This window comes from Zootoca vivipara, chromosome 6 (genome assembly GCF_963506605.1).
Source record: "Zootoca vivipara chromosome 6, rZooViv1.1, whole genome shotgun sequence".
NCBI lineage: Eukaryota > Metazoa > Chordata > Lepidosauria > Squamata > Lacertidae > Zootoca > Zootoca vivipara.
Window position 1 is genome coordinate 25,032,693 of NC_083281.1, and position 22,745 is coordinate 25,055,437.

The 22,745-nt window shown below is 46.4% G+C and overlaps 1 protein-coding gene across 1 annotated transcript; it reads right to left on the reverse strand.

Annotated features, from left to right (window-relative positions):
• Positions 1-1,062: 1,062 nt before the first annotated feature.
• On the reverse strand, positions 1,063-20,809 carry LOC118087767 (protein BTG3). The gene is made up of 5 exons (XM_035120729.2): positions 20,721-20,809; positions 10,623-10,819; positions 7,479-7,616; positions 6,566-6,806; positions 1,063-6,127 (listed from the first exon to the last, which is right to left on the reverse strand). The coding sequence occupies exons 2-5, from the start codon at positions 10,793-10,795 to the stop codon at positions 5,957-5,959; spliced, it is 723 nt and encodes a 240-aa protein (XP_034976620.1). The 5' UTR covers positions 10,796-10,819; positions 20,721-20,809; the 3' UTR covers positions 1,063-5,956.
• Positions 20,810-22,745: the final 1,936 nt, after the last annotated feature.

Sequence of the window (22,745 nt, forward strand, 5' to 3'; positions counted from 1 at the left end):
AGAGACCTGAAGGGCACTGTTGGCATTTGATGGCATACACAATGTTAGAAGATGACCAATTAAATAGTCCTGAGATGGTATATTTGATGTTGTTGGGGCCAGTAATTGTGGGTAATACCCCTCCCCACCCTCTCACTATATATAAGGGTCTGGTGACTTCTGTTCCAGTGGATCTGAGGAAGTGTGCATGCACACGAAAGCTCATACCAATGGCAAACATAGTTGGTCTCTAAGGTGCTTTTAAAATTAGATTCAGAAGCTGTTATAAGCAGTAGAAGCCGCAAAGGGGGGAGGACGTTTATCAAAGAAAATCACGCAATTGCTCTGTTATAAAAATAAAAGGAACGTTCACGCCTGCCAAAATCTGTACACGCCCCCGCCATGCAGAGCCACCTCGGTCACGTGGAACTGTCTACACACCTCATTAACCGACCATAGAAAATCCTGATGTGATCGCTGCAGGCTTCCTTAACAACTGATAACACCCCCCCTGGAATAACAAAAGCCGTGGTCCTGTCAAATCTTCTCCGAAAGGGGAAACAAAATGTTTCAACCTAAAATAAAGCTATGTAGCCCAGGGGAAAACTTATGAAATCATTTGTTACGCTTGAGCTATAAAACTATCTGTATCTTGTCTTGATCCATGAATGTTGTATCTCTGAAATGTATATCTTCATTTTACCTTTGCAACTTCTGTATCCTAAGATACGCGTGAACGTTTCCCCTCTAACTCTCTGTATACCCCCCTCCACAGGTCTTCCCAACATGTTTACATAAGAACTCACAGACACACCTGAATTTAGGAAAATGATTTTATTAGGCAAATAAAGCTATAGGACAAGGACAAATATACATACAGATGTTCCATCCATAGAATCTTATCAGGTGGGTCCCGACAGTTCCGTGATGCCCTGTAGATAAAGGGGGAAAGACATCACCTATCGTTAACGGAACTCCCAAGAACCACCACCTGGAAAAACACCTTTTGTATCCATTGATGACAATGTCATACCCTCTCAGGAAAATCCCCCTCCCTTCCGCCGCCCTATTCACCCGCTATAATCCCTTCACCGCACCCGGATAACGCTATTTGTTCTATTGTCTTGTGCTGTGTCAAAACTGTAGCCTATAAATGTTCAGAAGTCCTTTTGTTCAGGGCTCTTCTCCATCGTAATGTCGTGTGAGTAAGAACCCTGTTGCCAAGTCTTCAATTTTATAATAAACTGATCGGGCTTAGCAGCCGCGTTGCTTTTCGCTAGAACTCTGGTCTCTGTTACTTCTATTCCGACAGGGGTTTCAAATAACGTCCTGTCAAGGTCAGGGTTCCGCCCGGAATCGGCCCCTTTTATCAGGGCAAGTATCCCTTAAATTTTCTATAACAGAAGCAATACAAACGCAAGTGGGTGAGAAGATTTCAGATTTTATTCTGAACAGCAAGTAAAATGCAGGTGAAACTCGGAAAATTAGAATATCGTCGAAAAGTGCCTTTATTTCAGTAATGCAACTTGTTATTTTTTATTTTCCTTTTAATTTTTACAAATGCTTTCTTTTGGAAATTCCACAGTAATAAAACAAATAGTTACAATACAAAAATAAACATTGCTATTACATTTCATTAATTACATTCCATTTATAATTGACCCACCTAATGACAAATAATTACAACAAATAAAGGCTTGACCTATCTTGCTTTGCATGTCATGCATCTATCTCATATATTGGTTTCACCTTTTAAGTTGCATTACTGAAATAAATGCACTTTTCGACGATATTCTAATTTTCAGAGTTTCACCTGTATACGTTACCAAGCAGCACTTCATTCTGCCACGGGGAAGCCCTGCAGATGTGGCGAAGTGACTCGCAGGTAGCCTTATTTTGCACAGCTCTGTGGCAACTCCCAGCTCCTATATTCAAAACTAGGTATTTTATAGATGCTGGTCCCTGTTAGGGCCCAGCTACTCTACATCAAAGACAAAAAGCCGGGTCCCACACCAAAGACCTTTTTTCCAAGGGATAGAGAAAGCAATAAAACATAGGTGACCAGAGTAAGGAAGAGATAACCAGACAGGAAGAGCTGGCCATGTCAGCTCACTTATCTCCTCGAAATTACAATATTTTCTGGAATAATTATCCCATACAGCCTCCCATCATCCCCAGCCAACACATACTTCCTAGGGCTCATGGGAGTTGCAGTCCAAACAATCTGGACTGGAGGAACACCAGGCTGGTGCGCGCTGTGGCAGATACAACACTGAAACCTTCAGCTGAGGTTTCTTCTCTAGCGGGAGGGCAAACAGAGTGCAAGGAATTATTAGCATGGGGAAGAAAAATTCCGAAGAGGACATTCCCTCCACTTCGTTTATATAAGGAGTATGTGGTCAGCTTCGCTTGGCCAGCAATTGTGGAATGGAGCCTGTTGCCTCCTCCCCCTCCCCCCCACAGCTGCTAATGGGCTACAACCACTATTTTAAGATGCACCCTATTATTATTTTTAAGTAGCTGTTTTTTTATTAAAGGATTTTCATAGTTAACAAAGGTACATACCACGCCTCTGTGATTCTAGGCACGTCTACTTAGAAGTAAGGCCTGCTGGATTGAACTGGACTTACTTACTGCCAAGTACATGCACATAGGATTACAACTGGGATGAATCTCAGTGGTGGCAAAAGGAGACCTGAGCAGCAACAGCAAGGGAATGAGGCTTTAGCAGAGGGTTGGAGGACCCTGCAGCCCTCTGGGTCACATCAACCCCCCCCTCCCCCCAGTTAAGAAATCCAATGGGACAATAACAGCTCCTTCCATCACCCCTGAGGGGTAAATCCTGGATGGGGCTGATCGGAGGGCCATGGGATCCCATCGCCCCCTGGGATATGGCTCTGGTCACTCAAAAAGGCCATTGCAGAGCTAGGAAATATGTACAGTGGTACCTCTGGATACAAACGGGGTCCGTTCCGGAGTCCCGTACGCACCCAGAGCAGTATTTACCCTGAAACACAGAATCTGCGCATGCTCCCCGTGCGATTTGGCGCCTCTGTGCACACGCATGATCGTTCAGTGTGTCTGCGCATGCGTGAATTGCCGAACCCGGAAGTAACCCGTTCCATTACTTCCGGGTTCGGCACGTACCTATCCCGTGTCGTATGCAACCTGAAGCATATGTAACTAGAGGTATGACTGTAGAACATGTCGGGGAAGCGGATAAGCTTTGCTAGATGAAAAGGCTATAAAGTGCTCCCTTGGTTCAAACTTGGCTAGAGTAAAAGTGTGTGCGTTGGGATCCGTCTAAAGTGCACCATTGGGGGGTAAAGGCAAACCACTGGAGTGTTACAGCACCTGCTGTGGCTGCAGAGACTGATACAGGAGAGACATGATTTGTTGCAGCTGGGGCAGAGGGAGGCATCCAGTTCTGCTGCTGCAGAATTGCCATGGCGTTTCTTCTCTCCGAGCTCCTCCCAGAGGTCATTCCTCCTCTGGTCACTGCTGCGGATGCACAACCTGCCTGCCTGTCTCCAGGCCATGTGATGTAACCCAGCAAGATCTGGAGGGACAAAAGCTGTCTGTTTTAGAACGGAAACACTTCCCTTTTTGCTTTGTTTTGAAAGTTCCTTTTTTGGGTGCCCATGTACAATGGCCACACTTCCATCATCATCATCCACAAACCACAAACACAGCATTAGCCTCCTTTACTTGCATCATTTATTTTATTAGTTTTAAAAAGCTGTATAAAAATGAAAAGAGGTTTGCTTTTTGTAAAAAAAGGCAAAATTCATTGTATCAATGGTGCGTAAAAACAAGCTGCAGGTACCATATTTACAAAATCATTTTCATTCCATAAATTACAAAGCTCCCAATTGTTATTCACAGAATACATAATATATATCTAAATATATATATTATCTGTCATTTTATCAGCAACAACAATACTTTCCCCAACAAGAAGTAGGTCCAGTCAAGCGCCAACAATCCTTCAGCAATATTAATAATAGTAAGAACAATAACAACAACAACTTGATATTAATAACAATAATAACTTGATAAGAGCATCTCTTGAGGTAGGTAAGTATTATTATTGCAGCTGTGTGTATTTCCAGGAAAAAAGGTGCAAGGCAGTACGGCATGTTTATGTGATATATATATATATATATACATATATATATATATACATATACATATATATATATATGCGCGCATGCATTCAAACTGCGATCCTAGGCATGTCTACTTAGAAGTAAGGCCTGCTGGAGTGAACTGGACTTACTTACTGCCCAAGTACATGCACATAGGATTACAGCTGGGATGAATCTCAGCGCTTGGAAAAAAAACACCAGCCATTTCTAGACCTTATGTCAGACTCAACTCCAACCTTCCCTCCCCCCACCCACTGGTCATGCTGGGAGTTGGGAGTCCAAAGACAAGGTCATCTGAAGGGCTACAGGCTCCCCCAGCCTTTCCTTAAGTTGCAGAAGAGCTTGAAATGTAGGCGAGAGATGCCTGAGTGCATTGCAGAAGCTGGGGGTGGTGGCAAAAGGAGACCTGAGCAGCTACAGCAAGGGAATGAGGCTTTAGCAGAGGGTTGGAGGACCCTGCAGCCCTCTGGGTCACATCAGCCCCCCCCCCCCGCATGTGCAGCCCAAGGGCTGGGGGTGGGGGCTGAATGGAGCTGGAGTCTGGCAACATCTGTAGGACCACAGATCCCCACACACCTCTGCTCTAATGCTTTTTGACCTTCCTTGTGGTTGCTGCAGACAGAGCGCATTTTCATTCAATGGCATGTTTTCCCATAAAAGTGCAAAAGGGGTCAGCAGGAGCAGCGTTTAGTTCAGGGGTCCCCAGACTTACCGGGCTTCGGGCCGGAGGGCGGGGGAGTGCGCGCCAGTGTGCATGCGCACACGCACACGGTCGGGGAGAAAATCGCCGAAAATCGCTTGTGCGCATGCGTATGGGCCTCCCCCGACCCGGAAGTGCATCGGAAATGACCTCTTCTGGGTCGGGAGAGGCCCATACGCATGCGCACAAAGGATTTTCGGCGATTTTTTGCTGATTTTGAAGATCGCCGCCGCGCCGCGCGCCATTAAGAGCGGGCGGCGGCAGCGGGCGGCGGGGGTCGTCGCGGGCCAGATTGGGAGGCCAATTGGGCCGCATCCGGCCCGGGGGCCATAGTTTGGGGGCCCCTGGTTTAGTTCTAAAGTGCAGGATAAACACACAGCGCCTACAGAAAACCTATTTGAGAAAAGCCACTGAGAATTAGGAGATCGCAGGTCCTTTGCCCCACTGCTTCACATTTCTCTCTATATAAAGAGCTGAAACACACACACACACACACACACACACACACACACACACACACACTACATATAGTGAATATATATATATGCGCTGAGATTCACACTACGCACACTACACACACACACACACACACACACACACACACACACACTATATATATAGTGAATATATATATATGCGCCGAGATTCACACTACACACACACACACACACACACACACACACACATATAGTGAATATATATGCGCTGAGATTCACACTACACACACTACACACACTACACACACACACACTATATATATAGTGAATATATATATGCGCCGAGATTCACACTACACACACACACACACACACACACACACACACACACACACACATATATATATATATATATATATATATATATATATATATATATAACACAGACACCCGCCTTACCCTGCTCTAACCACTGGCAAACACAGCCCTTCCTTTCCGGAAGTGCTTAATCAGACAAATCGGAATGCTACAGTTGTTTAACACCATAGAAACAAGGTCAGCCCAGCCCCTCTCAAGGAACCTCTCCAGACTCAAGGAGGAGTCTTAGGAGCCTGGTGTCCTTCACGAAGGAATACTATGGTTCCCCCCCCCCAAAAAAAAACCCCACAACCACCCCAGGCTCTGCCCAGTCTTCAGGATTTGGATGCTCGCTTTGTCAGCCGTTTCAACATGTTGGGGTTGGGTCTCCGGGGAACAGGCATCGTTGGCTGGACGTAATAGTAAGTTAAAGGGAAGTAGGTGAAGACCGGGCCTTGCGGGTGCGGGACCCAAAGCGGAGACGGCGTGCGGTAGCGATGGGGCTCCTGGAAGGGGAAGAGGGGGAAGAGAGGTCAGAATATGACTTCTTAAATATGCAAAATATTGGTGTAGTTTATTAATGCTTGGGCCATAGGCCATTCGCCTGTAAAATAAATGACTACATTACAAAGCCAAACAGAGACCATATAACACCAGTCCCGAAAGACCTACATTGGCTCTCAAGCACAATTCAAAGGGTTGGTGCTGACCTTTCAAGCCCAAAACGGCCTCGGCCCAGTATACCTGAAGGAGCGTCTCCACCCCCATTGTACAGCCCAGACACTGAGGTCCAGGTCCGAGGGCCTTCTGGCACTTATTATTAATTGTTGTTGTTGTTGTTGTTGTTGTTGTTGTTGTACAAAACACTGCATAAAATTACATTCTGCCTAGAAGCAAACGCACAGTACAGAACCAGATTCCCAGCCTCTCTCCTATCAGCTTACCTGTTTGGGGAGATTTGCTCCCCCTGGTTTAATCTGCGATGTCTTCGCGGCAGAACGCTTTCCGGGACCCTCGTCCTCCGAGGAGGACGCGCACTCGCAGGGCGACTCCGAAGGAGACTCGGAGTGATAGTCCGACGTCTCTGACTCGGGCGTTGCTTTGCCGCTGCTGCTGCTTTTTCTTCTCTCCTCCTCCTCTTCCTTATCCTCCTTCACTGTGAAGGGGCGGTTGTTCTCACCAAGCCTGGGGTGGGGGGAGAAGGAAGGTAGGGGTCAGACACTGGAAGGAAGCGCTTTCCCTCTATTTACACTCACAAGCTTCCATTGGAAGGAAGACAGGCAGGTTTTTTATGTTTTATTTTGCAGGCGGGGAACAGTTCCAACGATGGCTTGGTCTTTTTAATGGAAAATGCAAGTTGAATCGAGAAAGCTCAAGTGTGGATCCAGTGAATGGGGGAATTTGTTTTAATCATACATTATAGAAAACAATAAATGCCGTAAAGGAAAAGTTAGAATTATTGTAGATACCGTGCTTTAGAGAAACGTTATCTGAATCCTGAAATGCTGTTCAAGCAGGGAGGGGGGGCTAATTTGCATTTAATCAATCTTACTTTTGTAATGTGGTTGGGGGGGGTATGGAAATAAAGAAGGAAATGAAAATCTATGCTCCAGGTGATCAGTTACATGCGCGTCTACATAACTTTAAGAACTGGTGCCCCAAGTTTGAAAAATACAATGATCTAAATCAGCCTCAGTTTGAACAAGAATTACTGGTGCTCAATTAAAAATCCAACTTTTAACATAAGTACTTTACACAACATGAAGGGGAATCCCTCTTTCGAAGGGTGCTTTCTATTATGACTCACCTACGGGCTTGTTGCTTTTTTAAAGGGACGGTTCCGTCGAATGCACTCACCTGCAGGAAACCTCGCCAGGATCAATCCAGATTGTAATTGCGCCTTTCAATGTCAATGCCGAGTAATCGAGATCACTCTCCATACAGGCTTTCAGGATGGCGTCATCCTTGGTATACTGCCTGTTTATTCGGATGCACCTGCGAGGAAGCAGAGACGATGCAGAAAGGGCTTAGATTTAGAACAAGATTTGGTGATCAGGCACAGCAGGTAAACTTGCATTCCCATACTGGGGAGAAACACCCGCACATCCCAAAGAAGATTAGCATAATTTGCTCTTATTCTTATTCTGCTTTGTCAGAAATTGAAGAGACCTTTTTAGTCTGCTCAAGAGAGGCAAACCAACTATTTATACATATTCAAGGTTGCCAGCACTTCCGTTTTCACATTTTGAATACATCATTTCCTGGGCTGTTGAATCAGCATTTTGAATGCACATTTTTTTAAACACAATGGGTGTGGGGGGGAACCTAGATCCACAAAAGCCCGCGAAAACTTATGCAATACACATAGACCATAATCCCTTTCACCTTACAATTCTAAATATTTTATAACTATAAAAATATGCATAATTATTTAACAAGTATACCCCTATCTATAGCATCTTACAAATCATCATCACCATTAGACTTACTGTTTTTATTGCCCGTCCTTCACCAGTAAGTCACAGTTTAAAATTCAGAATTAAGAACAGTTTTTAAAAGGGGCCATTGTGGGCATAGGGCATGTCCTGGAAACACACGTCACAAGCGTCGAAATGCCTAAACTATTCTGAGGCTGCAATCCCAAATGCATAAAAATTGCCCTGCTCAGTACAGCATCTGGGGTTTAGATAAATAGGTGCTCTGCATGCAGAAGATCCCAAGTTCAAGATCCAGGTGGAGCTGGCCAAGAAACAAACAAACAAACAAACCTGTCTGCAATCCTTTAGAGTCGCTGCCTGTCTGAGTGAATAATATTGGGCATGATGTACCAGTGGCCTGACTCAATATAATAAGTTTCCTAGGTCCTGTTTCCAGCAAACTAGATGTCTCTGGGAAGCAAGACATGAAAGGCTATATAGTTCTCTACTGTGGCTGGTTGCCAACATCCGACACGCAAATCCAACTCCATCTCCCTGCTGCCTCCCAGTTCCATTTCCAGGGCCAACCTAAGATGCTCTGATGTTCGGAACAGCTTAGAACCAGGTTCCCTGACAGACCGTTTCCCCTCTATTTTTGTGAGCTGCCCAGAATGCTTGTGTTATGAGGAGGGCAATATAAACTGAGTGCAACAGTTAAACTCACTATCATAACCGATGCAGGACTATGCTTGCAAATTTGCTCCACCCCCTTATAAAGCCTTATCTGTAGGTTGTGCCCTTTGCAATTGTCTGCCCAGAATCTTATGACCAAATCAATTTTGCTGGGTGAATCTAACATTTCTACTTTTGCTGGCTGACTCGAACATTTGTTCTCGACGTGCGCACACAAAGTCAGAAAATAATTGCCACTAAGCTCAGCAGGATTTGCTTGAAATGAACATGCTCTGCCACTCGGGTACTCTGTGTCCACAGCAATTTGTAATATTATAAAACAAGGACTGCCAGGTTATAATCTGTAGTACAACAAGCTCCAGACAGAGTCCTTGCAAACAAAGCTTCCAGCTGACCTGCAGGCTGGTGACACAGGCGTAGCAGCAGCCAACTGGTTTGTAAACCGCAGTTCTCTATCAGCTACACAAATAGCCTTGAGAGGTACAATACAGTTATTTTGCAGCTAGCTCTGCAAACAACTGCCGCCATAAAGAGGCATCCGATCGTTGCCTCATCCTCGACAAACAGACAGACAAGAGTCGAGGGTGACTAACAATGTCTGGGATCTTGAGGCAAAGCAGGGAACACAACCGCTTGCTCTCAGTCTATTCCTTCCCTTCTCTCCTTTAAATGCGAAATGTATTTAGCCAAGTGGCTAGCCCTCATGGTTATTGGCAAAAAGCACGAGCTCTTTTTATCCCTTTCTTTAAGGCAATGAAAATCAGGAGGGAGTGCAAAAAGTACCCTGTAAGACCACTACTCTATAAGTAGGGTGTCCACGTATAGAACATGCCTCAGCCTATGCTGGGTAGCACTAGTACGATCAGCATGGGTTCCTATTTAGAACAAAAAGAGGAGAAAGGAGATGGGAAGGGCTAGTCTACTCTAGCAGCTGTGTATTGTTTATTTAACTTACATAGCACCATCACTGTGCAGAGTGCTTTACAAAGTCCCTGCCCCAAGGAGCTTACAATCTAACCTTCAGCACTAATAAGGAGCTTGCGGTCCTCTAGATACTGCTTAGCCTGCAACTCCCATTATCCATTATCCTCAGGGCGCAGATCACCATGCCTCCAACAAAGCTGCCTTGAAGGCGGGAAAGGGTGCTGGGGATGTAGCTGGGACGGTGCTGGCCAGCAGGGCCAGCAGGCCACGCCAGACACTCAGGCACCCAGCGCTCCTCTGGGAAGTAGCCACCCGCCCAGCCGCTGCTCCATGCCAGCAGTGCCTCTAGATCCAGACCCCGGCGTGGGGGCGCCATCATGTCGCTCGCCCACCCGCGTGGAGCACCAAGCGCCACCTTCCCAGCAGGAAGCAGCCACCCCTCTACCCCCTAAGGCAGCCCTCTGACACAAACGCCAGGCCGGCCTGCGCACCTCGCTCCTTTCAGAAGGACCTGCCCGGGCTGCGCACTCCCACCAGCAAGCCACGTGGGCAGGCTGCAAAGGCATCCTATGGCCGTAGAGGCACAGAGGATGGGGGGACCCCCGTGGGGGTGGGGGACGCCCAGCGGATCCCTGCGCCACATAAGATTAAGACGGCCCTGGGTGTGGCAACCACCGAGCTGTATGAAGTGTACTCTTTCACCCAATGTAATGTGTGAACAAGCCTGTTGGCATTCAGAAAGGGAACTGATTTAGTGAATTTCTATGCTGCTCTCCATTCAAATGAATCCCAAATCGGGTTAAAATCAGCAGCCCACAAATGTTGAGGTTTTGTAATAACACGATATTTGGTAACAATGTGAATGTCAACTTAATTAACCGTCCGAAAGACTGCTTGCTGAAAACTCTTCCATCAGTTGACAGTATTCCAATTTTAGTTCATAAAAAAAACCAACTTCCTTGTTTACCTGTAAGCCTGCCCTTTGCAGGGTTTCTCTGGATACCAATGGTCCTTGTAGCGCTCACACAGGATCGTGGTCAGGCTCTCCCTGAAACGCTCCAACTTTTCCTTCTCCAGCTTCCGGTCGCGATCCATCACGCGGGAGATGAACCAGACTGCTTTCTCCACTTCCTCCTTCATCTTGGACCCTTCGCTGTGTACGTCCTGGGGGAGAAAAGAAGAAAACCCATTCAGCGACTGAGCCCTACAAATAATGCAGCACAGGGCTCCAGTGTAGGGAGTGGGGAAACTCTCTAAAAAGTCACTTTGTGCCGAAAGAAATGGTCCTTCAATTTGCAAGGAACAGATTCGAGAGAGCTGTGTTCCCGCACAGCACGAGGAAACTCTTTGTTCTAAAAGCTTGCAACACCAGGACCACAAAATAGTGACTCGGGCCTATGAAGCAGAAGTGAGTCACCGAGGGAGAACTTGTAGGGCTGTTACATCAGGGCTCCTGCAAGTGGGTAACAACAATGGCCCAGGCACACAGACGAAAACAGGCAAGGTTGTTGCAGGGGTCACCCAGAGGTCATATAGCCCAACCCCGTCTGCCCTGTTACTCTCATACCAATTCAGCTGAGTAGGCAACCTTTTTGACAAAACACTGGCTCCGAGTTTGGGGAAAACGTTTGAACAAGATGCTTGCGGCCATCTAGGACTCTCTAGCTTGGTATTATTCACACAACCCATCCATCCTTGGGTCAAGGAGGAGGAAGAGAATTACAACACAGCCAAAAGGGCATTTGCGATGGGGGAGAATGCTTGTGGGTCAACATACTTATCAATAACAAACATGTCTCTTAACTATAGCACTCCCCTGTGCCCTAGAGGAAAGAGGTCAAAAACTCTTTATCTTTTTTTAAAAGGGGGAGAGCCTTCTTAGTTAAGGAGAACCATGAAGAAGGTGGGTGAGAAGGCTCTTAACAAAGTTCACAAGGCCCACCCAGTGTCAGAAACTCAGGTATAAAATCTAATCACCAAATGGCACCATGTGGAGATCTCTGGATGCCAGGTTGGTGCCCGACATCTCCATCTGGCTGGCCCCTTTTCTCCAAGCAGTTCACCCACCTCCCCAATTAATCCCAACAACGACCCTGTGAGGTAGGTTAAGGGGCTGTAACTGGCCCAAGGGCAACCAAGTGAGCTTCATGGCAGAGTCCAGGGATTTGAACCCTGGCCTTGCAAGTCCTATTGCAACCCTCTAACCATTATGCCACATTGGCTTGCTAGGGTACTATAAATTAAGCAGGTTAAGAAGTATGAGGGAAGCAAAATGCCACTTTAGAGAAGGATCTTAAATATTTTCCTTGAAGTTTGAATTTGTCTTGTTCTGAATTGTTTTATTTGATGGCTTAACGGGTTGTAAACTGCTTTGAGAGTTTTCCTTTAAAATATAAAACAGTATAGAAATGATGATGATGATGTTGATGAAGAAGAACAAGAAAAGATACTCCATTTTAGTGACTGTAACATAGGTTTTTAAGGTACCATTTGTCAATATACAGTATATTTGAGATTCTAACACTCTATAATGCTCTCAGGTGTGGAGAGACTTTGGCCTTGCAAGTTTTTACCACACTGGTGGGGACTGATTGGAGTTTCAGTTCAGGAGCATTCAGGGTGCCAAAGCTACCTGCCCTACATTCTGCCAGTTCTCTCGATTGATACCGATGGTACAAAGAATTTTACTTCTCCCGCCGATCAATTACCACTCAGGACCACATGAGTGTGTGGTTTTCCCCCTCCCTCCAGCCCCCACCCAAACAGCACACACACACACACACACACTCCAGATAAGAACAACCACCGCTTGGATCCTCAGCCATGCTATTTTGTATGCACAAGCTCTTCCCTCCACTGGGCTGGCCCTCTCAGTTTCCGGGAACAGCTTGTTGCAAGCAGATTACCTGCCATTGACGGGACACAGAAGTACACACTGAGTTGGTTGCAAAAGGTTGCAACAGGAGGGGCTGGGCCTCGAAGCAGCAAAACAAAAAGAGAAAGGGCCATGTGTGGGCTGGAAACCTCTTCCTATCAACACAGGCACGTGACTGGGTAAGTCTGCTTGCGTTCACACACATCCGTACAAAGCTGCGATCTCTTGCACAAGGCAGTTGGGGCAAGGCAAGAGATTTATGGTTTGTTGATGATGCAGAAAGAAAGAAGGCTCCCTCGCACCCAGCTGTGTTTAGCTTGGCTAGAGAGAGAGGCAAATGAATGTTGCAAATCAGGAAATAATGGTCAATGTTGTTGCCCATCATAACCCCAGCCCTATGCTTCCAAAACACATGGAAGCAGGTTCTGCCCCCGAAGCGTCAGCTGAGTGAAATGTGGGCAGAATCTATATAGGAGCACAAGAGTCAGAACTGAACATGACTTAAACAGAGTCACACCTTGGGTCCCTCTGTAACAGTTTTGTCCACAATGACCGACAGTAGCTCTCAAGATTTCAGACAGAGATCTTTCTCCCAGCCTAATGCTGGGAGTTGAAACCTGGCACTTTCTGCATCCAAAGCAGGCAAGCTACGGCCCATTGTGCATGACAGGAGTTTCCTATGATCCTGGAAAGCTAGTCTAGATGCCACACTGTTAAAAACCCAGATATATAAGCTAGGTGTCAAATGGCTCCTAAAACCAAGGTTACAGTTTCCAAAATGGAATGTCTACTGGCCAGTTAGGGGCCCGATGGCTCGTGAGTCTTTATGCTACCTGAAATTTGTTCTGACTGCGAAGAGAAAATATCAAAAAAAAATCTACAGGATGTGGTATTAGTGTGTGGAAACAGGCAAGATCCTAAGGTCCCCAAGCATGCACCTCCAGATAGTGGAGACATCACGCACCACAAGTGGCCGATAGCCCGGTGCAAAATGTGGCCAGTAAGTTTCAAACACTGCCTCTAGTTGCTGCTGGTCTACAGTTCCTATCACCCCCAGAGCCAGGGTTGATATGGGTTGGAACCCAACATGATCTGGAGCAGGCATCCCCAGACTTCAGCCCTCCAGATGTTTTGGACTACAATTCCCATCATCCCTGACCACTGGTCCTGTTAGCTAGGGATCGTGGGAGTTGTAGGCCAAAATATTTGGAGGGCCAAAGTTTGGGGATGCCTGATCTGGAGGGTCATTTGTCCCCCAGCCCACCAGTGCAGGCCTTAGAAGCACGGCATCTTGAACTGCACCCAGTATACAACAGGCCTGTTCTGGTGCTCTAGCAGCAGCAGAGGTAGCCCAAGGCAATGTGGGACTTAAGGCAAAGTCCACGTGGCTGGCACACTTATACGTGTGTAAGTATACTCGCATGCACACACGGGGGGGTGGGTGGGGGGGTGGGAAATAACCAGCAATCGTTTCACTCACCATCTGCATCTCTTTTGAAAGAGTGCAAAGGTCAGACTCCCAAAGCAGGCCACTTTGCCTGTCTAATGACAGGGCTGGTCTTGACTGATGCAGTACACACGCTTTGTGAACTGCCTACAGACAGCCATCAAAGAGAAGCCTGGATTATAGTACCTTACAGGCTAGCCTTGAGGATAACAAAGGAGAAAGCAGCAAGGCCAGGTGTGAGGAACAGGTGGTGGTTAACCACAACGACCACCATCTCCAGCAAACACGGCCAGGAGGACACACACACACACACACACACACACACACACACACACACACACACACCACCTGAGCAAGGCACCTGCTGGACAGATAAGAATAAAGCACGGCATTATTTGCCAGAAAGGCAAGCCATTACGCAGGTCCCAAGGTTGTAAGGAGAGGCATCTGTTTTTAAGTGTTCACCCACCTCACCCCTCCAAGCCACAAAACCTGCCAAGTATCATTAGCTCAGCAAGCTATCTGCAGCGTCTATCAGCTCACCTGCGTTTATCACCGACTCTGGAGTCACATTGAAAAAAATCAAATGATATCATAGGGAGAGTGAGCCAAAACAATGACACAAAGCAGCTTCCTGGAAATGGTAAACATTGCAGAGCACAGAAACAGGGCACTGGGGTCCCACAAACTACTTTGGAAGTGGAAGCTAATACTGGGCTGGGAAAGGAAGCTTCAATTCCTGGCAAAACATATATGCACATAACTTACAGGATCACCAAAACCAGAAATAAAAAAAATCTTCCCACCAGGGAAGCCGGAAAATCCACCCTAAAAACATTTTTAAAAACCTGACAAACACACCACTTTTTAAAAATATCCAGATTTTTTTTGGATCACTTAAAATGTGATCAGTTCCACTTTGGGGGTTCTTTTCAGCTCCGCAAATATCAAATTTTGGAACCAGGTTGTAACTCGGGTGTGGGGGAGTCCTTGGTCTTTTAGATGTTGCTAGACTATGACTCCCATCAGCCCCAGAAAGCACAGGCAATTGCCAGGGGTGATGGGAGTGGCAGGTCAACAATATCTGGAGGGGCATGGGTCCCCCCACACCTGTCCTAGGACCTCAGATGGCCCAACTATAATGCAGAGGCACGCATATCCAAACCAGTCATGGTTGCTGCCTGAGCAACTGCTGTTTTTCAACTGCCAAATCTGACACCTGTTCCTAGGCACACAAACACACACACACACACACACAGAGAGAGAGAGAGAGAGATAGAGAGATAGATAGATAGATAGAGAGAGAGAGAGAGAGAGAGAGAGAGAGAGAGAGAGAGAGAGAGAGAGAGAGAGAGAGATTGTCAGTCACTTCCCACTCAACCTAAGAGAAAAGGTGAACTGGGAATTCCTTTGTGCTCTCCTCTGCCCTCCCCAAATAAAGGGGATTCTGGAAAATGACTTCCCACTTGTCTCACCCCACAGGAATTTTTGGGCAGTGGGGCTTTCCCCACTTCCCTCTTTCGCTTTCTGCCTCACGGGGAACAAAAAGCAAATCTTTCCTCCTCCATCCTCTTTTCAATCCCAGCTAACTTACTGAATGGTTTCTTGCAAGGCACCATTCCTCTCCATTTCAGTGTTCCCCACCTTGCACAATCCACTGTACAAGAGGAAATCATGCTGGCCTACTTGCAAGGTTAGGGTAAGTAGCACCGAGATGTTCTACACCTAGGAAGCACACTAAGTAACACCAGCATTGATCGCAAAGCTAAAGCAGGGTCTGGTTTCAAAATTGGATGGAGGGCAGTGTGTGGAGATTCCTGCATTGCAGGGGGTTGGACTAGATGACCCTTGGGTCCCTTCCAACTGTACTATTTTATAGTCAATGTGTGTGTGGTTTTATTATGATCTTCTGGTGGCTATGCACATATGGAGGTTATCCTATTTATAACCCAGGCATTACAAACAATAACCATGCTTCTAGATTAGGGTTTCCCCAAACTTGGGTCTACAGCTGTGTTTGGGACCACAATTCCCATCATCCCTGACCAGCCAGCTAGGGATTATGGGAGTTGAAGTTCAAAAGCAGCTGGAGACCCAAGTTTGGGAAGCTCAGTTCTAGAGGCTAAAACAGGCATAGGCAAACTGGGCGCTCCAGGTGTTTTGGGACTACAACTCCCATCAGCCCTAGCTAACAGGACTAGTGGTCAGGGATGATGGGAGTTGTAGTCCCAAAACAACTGGAGCGCCCAGTTTGCCTATGCCTGGGCTAAAACATTAATCCAGAAGCTATAAAACAGCAAGCAACTGAACACAACACTTAAAACAGATTTCTTTAGCCTGGGGCCTCCCTCCAGATGTGTTGGACTACGATTCCCATTAGCCTTTGCCAGCACACTGATGGGAATTCTCTCCCCCCCCCAAACCTCTGGAAAGCACAAGTTTGATAAGCAATGACATGGGGATTCATCCTCAACCCTCCCAAAAGTGCAAACAAATTAATTGTTTGATCTCCCAGCAGCTGTCCAATGGCCATTTAGAAACCTTGTGATACAGATGCTAATTTAGCAAGATCCACCCTCTCCTGGGGCAATACAGGAGCCATTCAGAAACAATTGATTTTTTAAATAAAAAATGCTGGTGAGAGGCCAGGGTGAGACACACAGCAGATAAAAAAGAAAGCCTTCAGACACCTTATCTAAGCCCATCAACAATGAAACATGCATTTTATACAGATTGCGTTAGGTGAATACATGGGGATTTAGCAGGCTTTTAATGCATTCAAAAGGGGCACCTTTTCTGTTTAGTTATCTTTTTAGGGAATGGGGTGGGGCCTTAACAGATATTCAGGAATTCATGTCACCTGGAAGGAACAAATGCACCGCAAGAGATGTTCATTGCCAGCCCTTTTAGGCAACCACTTCCCCAAATGCACCATTTAGCTTTATCTTGTGGGCAGGGAAGAGCTACTACCTACTGGGTCACAGCTTGCTGGCGGGGGGGGGGGTTGCAATAGCAGGACTGTTGCCATGCAAAGTACATGCAGAATGGTCCCCAAATGCATATTTGCATCAAAAGGTAGCAAGACCATTGGCTTAAGGTTGATGAAAAAAATAAATGCTTTCAAACAGAGACACCAAAATGCAACAAATCACAAAATCTCAAACTGATGTAACCCACTAGGAATTCTTTCCCTCCTTAAGAAAATGGGACTTGTATTAGGGAAAGGATGGGGAAACTGTGGGCACTCAGACTGTTGCTAGACTACAACTTCCATCATCCCCAGGCCTTTGGTCATGCTGCCTAGGGCTGGTGGGAATTGGATTCAACCACATCTGGAGGGCCGCAGCTTCCTCATCCCTGTGAGGATTGAGACACTTGAAGATAATATTAATAATAATAACAATAATAATATTTTTAATATATATGTCCCATCCATCTGGCTGGATTTCCCCAGCCACTCTGGGCAACCTGCAACACATATACAACCACGGAAAAACATAAACCATTAAAAACTTCCCTATACTTAAAAACTTCCCTATATGCAGTTATTTACCGTATACTGCACTTGATTTGACCACTTGCCAGGACATCCATGAATGAGCCTCAATAGCATCTCTCCACCTGACATCCTAGATGCACACACATGCAAAGTGAGTGTGCAGCCAGGAATGGGCAGAACAGCTCACAAGGACCTAACAACAATGTACTGTACACACCAGCCCTAAAAAGCCTAATATTTAGATCTCACCTCTGCAACAAACTCTTTGTTCCAGTCTTGTGTAAGTCACCAAAAACCCCAGCTACCACCTGCCTCAAACACATTCATCAAAGAATGCCAAAGAAGACTAAGAATTTATGTATGTATGCTACAACTGCAGCAAGAATTTACCTAGCACAAGGATGGAAGGAAGAAGAAATACCAATGAAGGAACAATGGCAAGAAAAATTGACGAGCTATGCGAAATGGACAATCAGGACTTTAAGGAAGAATGGGAACTTTTTACAAGTTATCTGAATAAACAACAAAGAGACTTAGAACCACTGGCAGGATTTGAATAAACATACACAATTTTTTAAGTAGAATATGAACTTGAACATTATAAAAATATCATTTACAATGGTAAAACATCCCCAAACTTCGGCCCTCCAGATGTTTTGGACTACAATTCCCATCATCCCTGACCACTGGTCCTGTTAGCTAGGCATCATGGGAGTTGTAGGCCAAAACATCTGGAGGGCCGAAGTTTGGGGATGCCTGACCTGGAGGGTCATTTATGGGAGCTGGGGGAAGTTCCGGGGGGGGGGAGGGGGAGGGGGAGAAATGGGGGGAAGGTATTTGATTGTAATGTTGATAATTGGTATGGATTTAAAATGTTTACAATAAAAATTATTTAAAACAAAACAAAACACATTCACCAAGAGAGAATCCCAAAAACCATGCCCCCAAAATGTAACTATTTAAGAGGGTATATAAACAAGCCATATTGATTGCATTGCCGGCAGGCAGGCACAAATCCACACTGCATAATGGGAAATCTGGACTCAGCAGGTACGGTAGCTAAAGACAACCCCCAATTCCTCAGCAAATGTAGAAATGGATTTGCAGTACCATTACACCCTTGGGTTCTGTCCTAAAAACATCTTAAAATCTGCTTAGCATTTATATACTTGCTGGGGGGGGGTAAGCTCTCCCTGAAAATGGAGCTCCATTGAGAGACACATTCCCTTGGACCTATTCTCCGAGAATGTGTCTTTCAAGGGGAACACCGTTTCCACGGGGCAGTACACCTCCCCAAACTTCCCTCAACAACAGAGAACCCTCCTCTGTTAGCACACAGAGGATGCAAAACAAGGATTCGGCAACTGAAAACTGCAGGTGGATCTGACCAACCCCAGATGCCCAGAGAAGACACCAAGCAGGACCCAGGTGCAAGACCGCTCTCCCCACCTGAGATTCCTGCGCGACATCAAAACAAACAGCTCAATAGATCCCCACACAACACACCGACCAAATCACACAGGAGGGAGCATAGGAATGTGTTTAACAATTTGTTTAACAATAAAGTTCCCAGCGGAGCGAGGAAGGGGGGAGGCAAAGGCCGTTCTCCCGTCTCACTCCAGGCACTGATCTAAATGAAAGTTGCAAAACAAACTACAGGACAGTTTCATCAGCTTTCAGAAAGGAGCAGGAAGGCAATAAAGAGCGTCAGAGGAGGAAATACGCACAGAGTGGGTTGGCAATCGGTAACCTGGGGGAAGTGGGTACCGAGGTCGGGAAAGGGGGAAAATATGGGGTGTCGAGATCGGGCTAGGATGAAGGTCACGGCCGAAAGAGCCGGTAGTCTAAACATACGGGAGTCTTTGGAGCACCTCAAGGCCTTTCGCACCCCAAGGCTGCAAATCCTTTACGCACGTCCCTGGGAGGATGGCGACCCACTGAACTCTGCGTGTCCTTCCGATGGGCACGGGGAGGGTCGTGCAATAACCTTTAAGGCGCCACGAGCCACTTTTTCACCCCCTATGTGAAAGGGGAACGGGGGAAGGAATAGACACGAAGAGGAAAGGAGGATTTGGGAACCAGACAAAGCAATGTGGGGGGGAGAGAGAGAGAGACGCAAAGTTCAGGTAGATTTGAGGTGTGCGATTGTTAAAGACCGGACGCATGTTATAACGCCGCCCGGGAATTAGGGCTGGGAATGCGCATGGAGTGGAGGTGGTCGCCGGTGTAGTGCCGGGATGGCTCCGGGGGGGACGATAAGATGAAACAGGGTTCAGGTAGATTTGAACGCAAAGTTCAGGTAGATTTGAGGTGTGCGATTGTTAAAGACCGGACGCATGTTATAACGCCGCCCGGGAATTAGGGCTGGGAATGCGCATGGAGTGGAGGTGGTCGCCGGTGTAGTGCCGGGATGGCTCCGGGGGGGACGATAAGATGAAACAGGGTTGAGTCAGATCTGGAGGATGAAACTGTGCGGGCGGGGGGGAGAGAGAACGGCACAGGCACAGATAGCAATGCCAGCAATAGAAAATACCAGCGATGGGGAATTTAAAGTGGGTTGGGGACTGGAGAAGGGAGGGCGTCGAAATAAAAAATCCTACACGACCTCTCCCCCAATCCAGGATCCGATGTCTATTTTTAGGGACGGAGATATTACAGCGGGTGGGTCAAATCCAGGAGGAAATGTTTCGGCAATGACGGGGATCGAGAGCGTTCGAGGTAAATAAAAAGTAATTTAAAAAGAAAACCGGACAGCTAAGCAATAATTCTTCGCCCGGGGGGAGGGGGTCGTCGATGCGATGCCAGGAACGTTTGGGGCCGATCTGGAGGTCGGGAGAGTCGGACAGGCAGAAATGAAATTTTGTTTGGGGAGCGGGGAGGGACTATCGGGGAGAGAAAGGTAAGACGATCGGGGAGTGGGGAAGCGGGGGGGGGAATGAGAAATCCAGGGGGAAAGCCCGATCCATACCAAACAGAAAACCAACCGGATCGGCCCCCTTAATTCAGTGGAAAGAGGAAGCTCTATGGGAAACGTTTTAGGAAGAACGAGGGTCTAGCGGAGGTGTGCCTCAATCCCTTGAAGAAACCCAGAATTCCAGGAATAGTTTCCCCATCGCAACCGCCAAACACTCCCCTGGAAGGAGACGGAAGGAAAAAACTCCAGCTCTCGAGGGGAAAAAAAGAGGTACCCGGAGTAAAGAACCCCGCATCGAAGCGCCCCGCTTCGCCCCCGCATCAGCCTTACCCGACAATGCAGCGTGCGCGCTCTCTCTCGATCTCTGGTCCTCTCCGCTCTGCCCGACCACGCGGCTGCCTTGTTTCGGTCTCTTGGGTTTGTGCGCGCCTCTTCCTGGATCCTCTGACTTATGAGAGGCGGGACCAAAGAGCGGGGGGGGGAAGAGGCGGGGGTTCCCTGCGCGGCCGCCGCGTCAGCGACCATAAAAGGAGATCCTGGCCACGTGGGACCTTCCAGCGTGCAGGGCGAGGGGTAGAAGGTTTGGGAAGGGCGGGAGGGAGACGTCACAGGGGGCGTGACCGGCAGTGCTGCGGGGGGTGCTTCAATTTGCTAGGCGCTGTACAGATCTCTGGACAAAGAGATCAACATGACAATAGGAGGAAAGGGCGGGTGGGAGAAGAAAGGGATTCTTTCTAATTTAATCTATTTAATTTCTACACACCCCTTATCTTATCTGAGGATCACAGGGCAGTTTGCAAAAGAAAAGCACAAAAATGTATGGCATAGTAACAGGCAAAGCAATAACACCTCCCCATTGCAGTTTATATGTATACAGTGCTTTTTTTCTGGGGAGACGCAGGGGAACGCATACCTCTAAACGTTTTGTGAATCTTTGTACTTTTGTCCATTTACTGCATTTATTTTTCCCCATTTGAACTATAAAATGGTGATTTTCTTGAGTCAAAATGAGAGTACTCCTAAACATTTTTTTAGAAAAAAGCACTGTATGTATGTAATATTATTTATTGAAATATAAAAAGTACATAATTTCAAGTGCACAGAGTAAGATAAGATGCAAAGAAGAAGAAAAAGAATAGCACCCATGCAGAAAAACAAAACAGAACCGGGAGGGGGAAAACTTGTATACAGTACATTGAAAATAATAGGTTATTGTAGTTAACCGATGTATTTATAAAAATAATGTTATTATATTAGATAACAATTTGATTGGTATCCAGCTGTCTCAGGACTACTAGTACAGTGGTACCTCGGTTTATGAACTTAATCCGTTCTGGAAGTCCATTCTTAAATGAAAACCATTCTTAAACCGAGGCACGCTTTCTCTAATGAGGTCTCCAGCCGCTGCTCTTCCATCGTTCGGATTCCGTTCTTAAACCAAAGTAAAATTCTCAAACCAAGACACTATTTCCGGTTTTGCGACGCTTGTAAACCAAATCGTTCTTAAATCGGACTGTTCTTAAACCGAGGTACCACTGTATTATAGATAAGGATCGAGGTGTGACTGTCAAGGCTTCAGGCTCCTAGAACAAACGTTGCTGTACTTGGAAATGAGCTTTAGTAGGAACAGGTACATTTTGTTTAGTTACCTTGTTTCATTTATTACATTTATTTAAACATTGCTCTTCCCTCCCAGAGGATCCCAGGGCCGCAAACATATCTGTGATACAATAATACAGCTGAAAAAGAAGGGAAGCGTATTTTAAAACATGGGGAAGCCTCTAAAAATGATTTTAAAACAATAAACTTAGAGAACAGATTTAGAAGCAGGTGAAATCAAATAGTGTGTCCAGATTGAGCCTGTTTAGGCAGGCTGATTTAAGAATGAAATGAAAAAGAAGGTGCAGGATTAGGCCAGTGGCCCATCTAGACCAACTTGGGAAGGTGTCGTGGAGACGTGTGGAATAGGGAACTGGAAGTTGTTATAAACAAATTGCTTTAGAATCCATATGGAATGTTTCCTTGGATGTGAAATTGAGATTGATCTGGCAAAAAGTAGCATTCCAAGTATATTGGACTCGACAATGTTTGTATAGAAGGGCATTCGTACAGATGTCAATTGAGGCATGTGGTTTGGCTTTGTCAGATTCTTTTTGGTCCAAAGTTGTTGCCTGCATCAATTTGGTATCGGTGAAAATCTTTCCTGTTTGCAGATGACCATGTGCTTTTACATTGATATTCCTGTAGGATGGGGATGGATGGTAGGGCAACAAAAGTGGACACTGCAAGCCCTTATGGTTGCAAAAGAGATTTTATACCTGGACCACGGAGGAGAAACCCCCACTGCTCAATATG

Excerpts from the sequence above, each read along its gene's own strand:
- LOC118087767 (XM_035120729.2), bottom strand. The coding sequence starts at position 10,795 with ATGAAGGAGGAAGTGGAGAAAGCAGTCTGGTTCATCTCCCGCGTGATG. Across the intron at positions 7,617-10,622 it reads TGCAAAGGGCAGGCTTACAG|GTGCATCCGAATAAACAGGC; the intron begins GTAAACAAGGAA and ends GCTTCCTCGCAG. Across the intron at positions 6,807-7,478 it reads CCTGGCGAGGTTTCCTGCAG|GCTTGGTGAGAACAACCGCC; the intron begins GTGAGTGCATTC and ends CCCCCACCCCAG.